At 39.1% G+C, this 973-nt stretch overlaps 1 protein-coding gene across 1 annotated transcript in view; it reads right to left on the bottom strand.

Moving 5' to 3' along the window:
* Nucleotides 1–122, bottom strand: part of LOC119366709 (5-epiaristolochene 1,3-dihydroxylase-like) — a 1,955-nt gene extending 1,833 nt beyond the window's left edge. Inside the window, exon 1 of the mRNA XM_037632452.1 lies at nt 117–122. Coding sequence (XP_037488349.1) covers nt 117–122 — 6 coding nt within the window. The remainder of the gene's footprint in view (nt 1–116) is intronic.
* Between the last annotated feature and the right edge of the window lie 851 nt (nt 123–973).

The raw sequence follows: 973 nt of genomic DNA, 5'->3' as shown, positions 1-973 counted from the left end.
CGATGATCGGAAGGGTCCATGGCCCGGGAGGCAGCTGATGCCTGTTGTGGTTGGGAAGAAAACCAAAGGAGGAGTACTATGCCTAGGGCAACGAATGATATGCTTGAAATTGTTACCTCCATGTCATGCAGCTGGGAGCTAGCTGGTAACCGGGAAGTTTAGTGCTAACCAGTGAGTTTATACACGGATGTCATGGTACCATCCGTACTTATGGATCAGATATGCAGCACATGACATGAGATTGGTTGGGATTTGAAAATCAAACTTACCTACTACACGCGAGGAGATGTATGCAAAACAACGGTGTATTTGGTTTAGGTATACGAACTTTCATGAAAAATTATATTCCATTCACTAAACAGTATAGTGTGACGTGCAGTGGTTGAGGACAGCTTTATGGCAAAAAAATTAATCAAAAGGACCGAAGTGCTAAGCACGAGGCAAATGGATGCCTCAGAAAAATAACATGAGGCAAATTCGTTGCTTTTTCGTAACTGCTAGCTGGATGCCGGATGAGATCGCCTCGATCAGCACAATTTAATGCTAAAAATATTTGATGTATTAAGCCAGATGAGCACATGATGTGCACTAGTGCACTAAAGGCATTATCTGCACATCTATTATGCTCTTTGTATAATCGCTTTATTTATTTTTCCATATCTTCTCTTGTTATTTCATCCTTTAGCGTTTAAAAAAATTGAATTTCGTTATCAGCTTGTTTGCTGTTCACTGCTTTATTATATTCATTTTTACTTCAACTAGCAGGGTGGCCAGCGAGCGCAGTATATTTAGTGTGTCAAAACTGTTTGAATGATAAACCCATTTTTTTTTCATACTAGGCTATTACAAATGATATATTTTTAGAGTAATTTTAACATGCTGTCTCTTACCCCCTCTTTTCACATGGGAGGTAAGAAGGTAAGAGTAAATCAGACCACTATTTAGTCAAATCAATGGCTCAGAGCTATTATGT

This window comes from Triticum dicoccoides, chromosome 2B (genome assembly GCF_002162155.2).
Source record: "Triticum dicoccoides isolate Atlit2015 ecotype Zavitan chromosome 2B, WEW_v2.0, whole genome shotgun sequence".
NCBI classification, from domain to species: domain Eukaryota; kingdom Viridiplantae; phylum Streptophyta; class Magnoliopsida; order Poales; family Poaceae; genus Triticum; species Triticum dicoccoides.
Note: the sequence above shows the minus strand (reverse complement) of the source record. Positions and strands in the feature narration are given on the sequence as shown.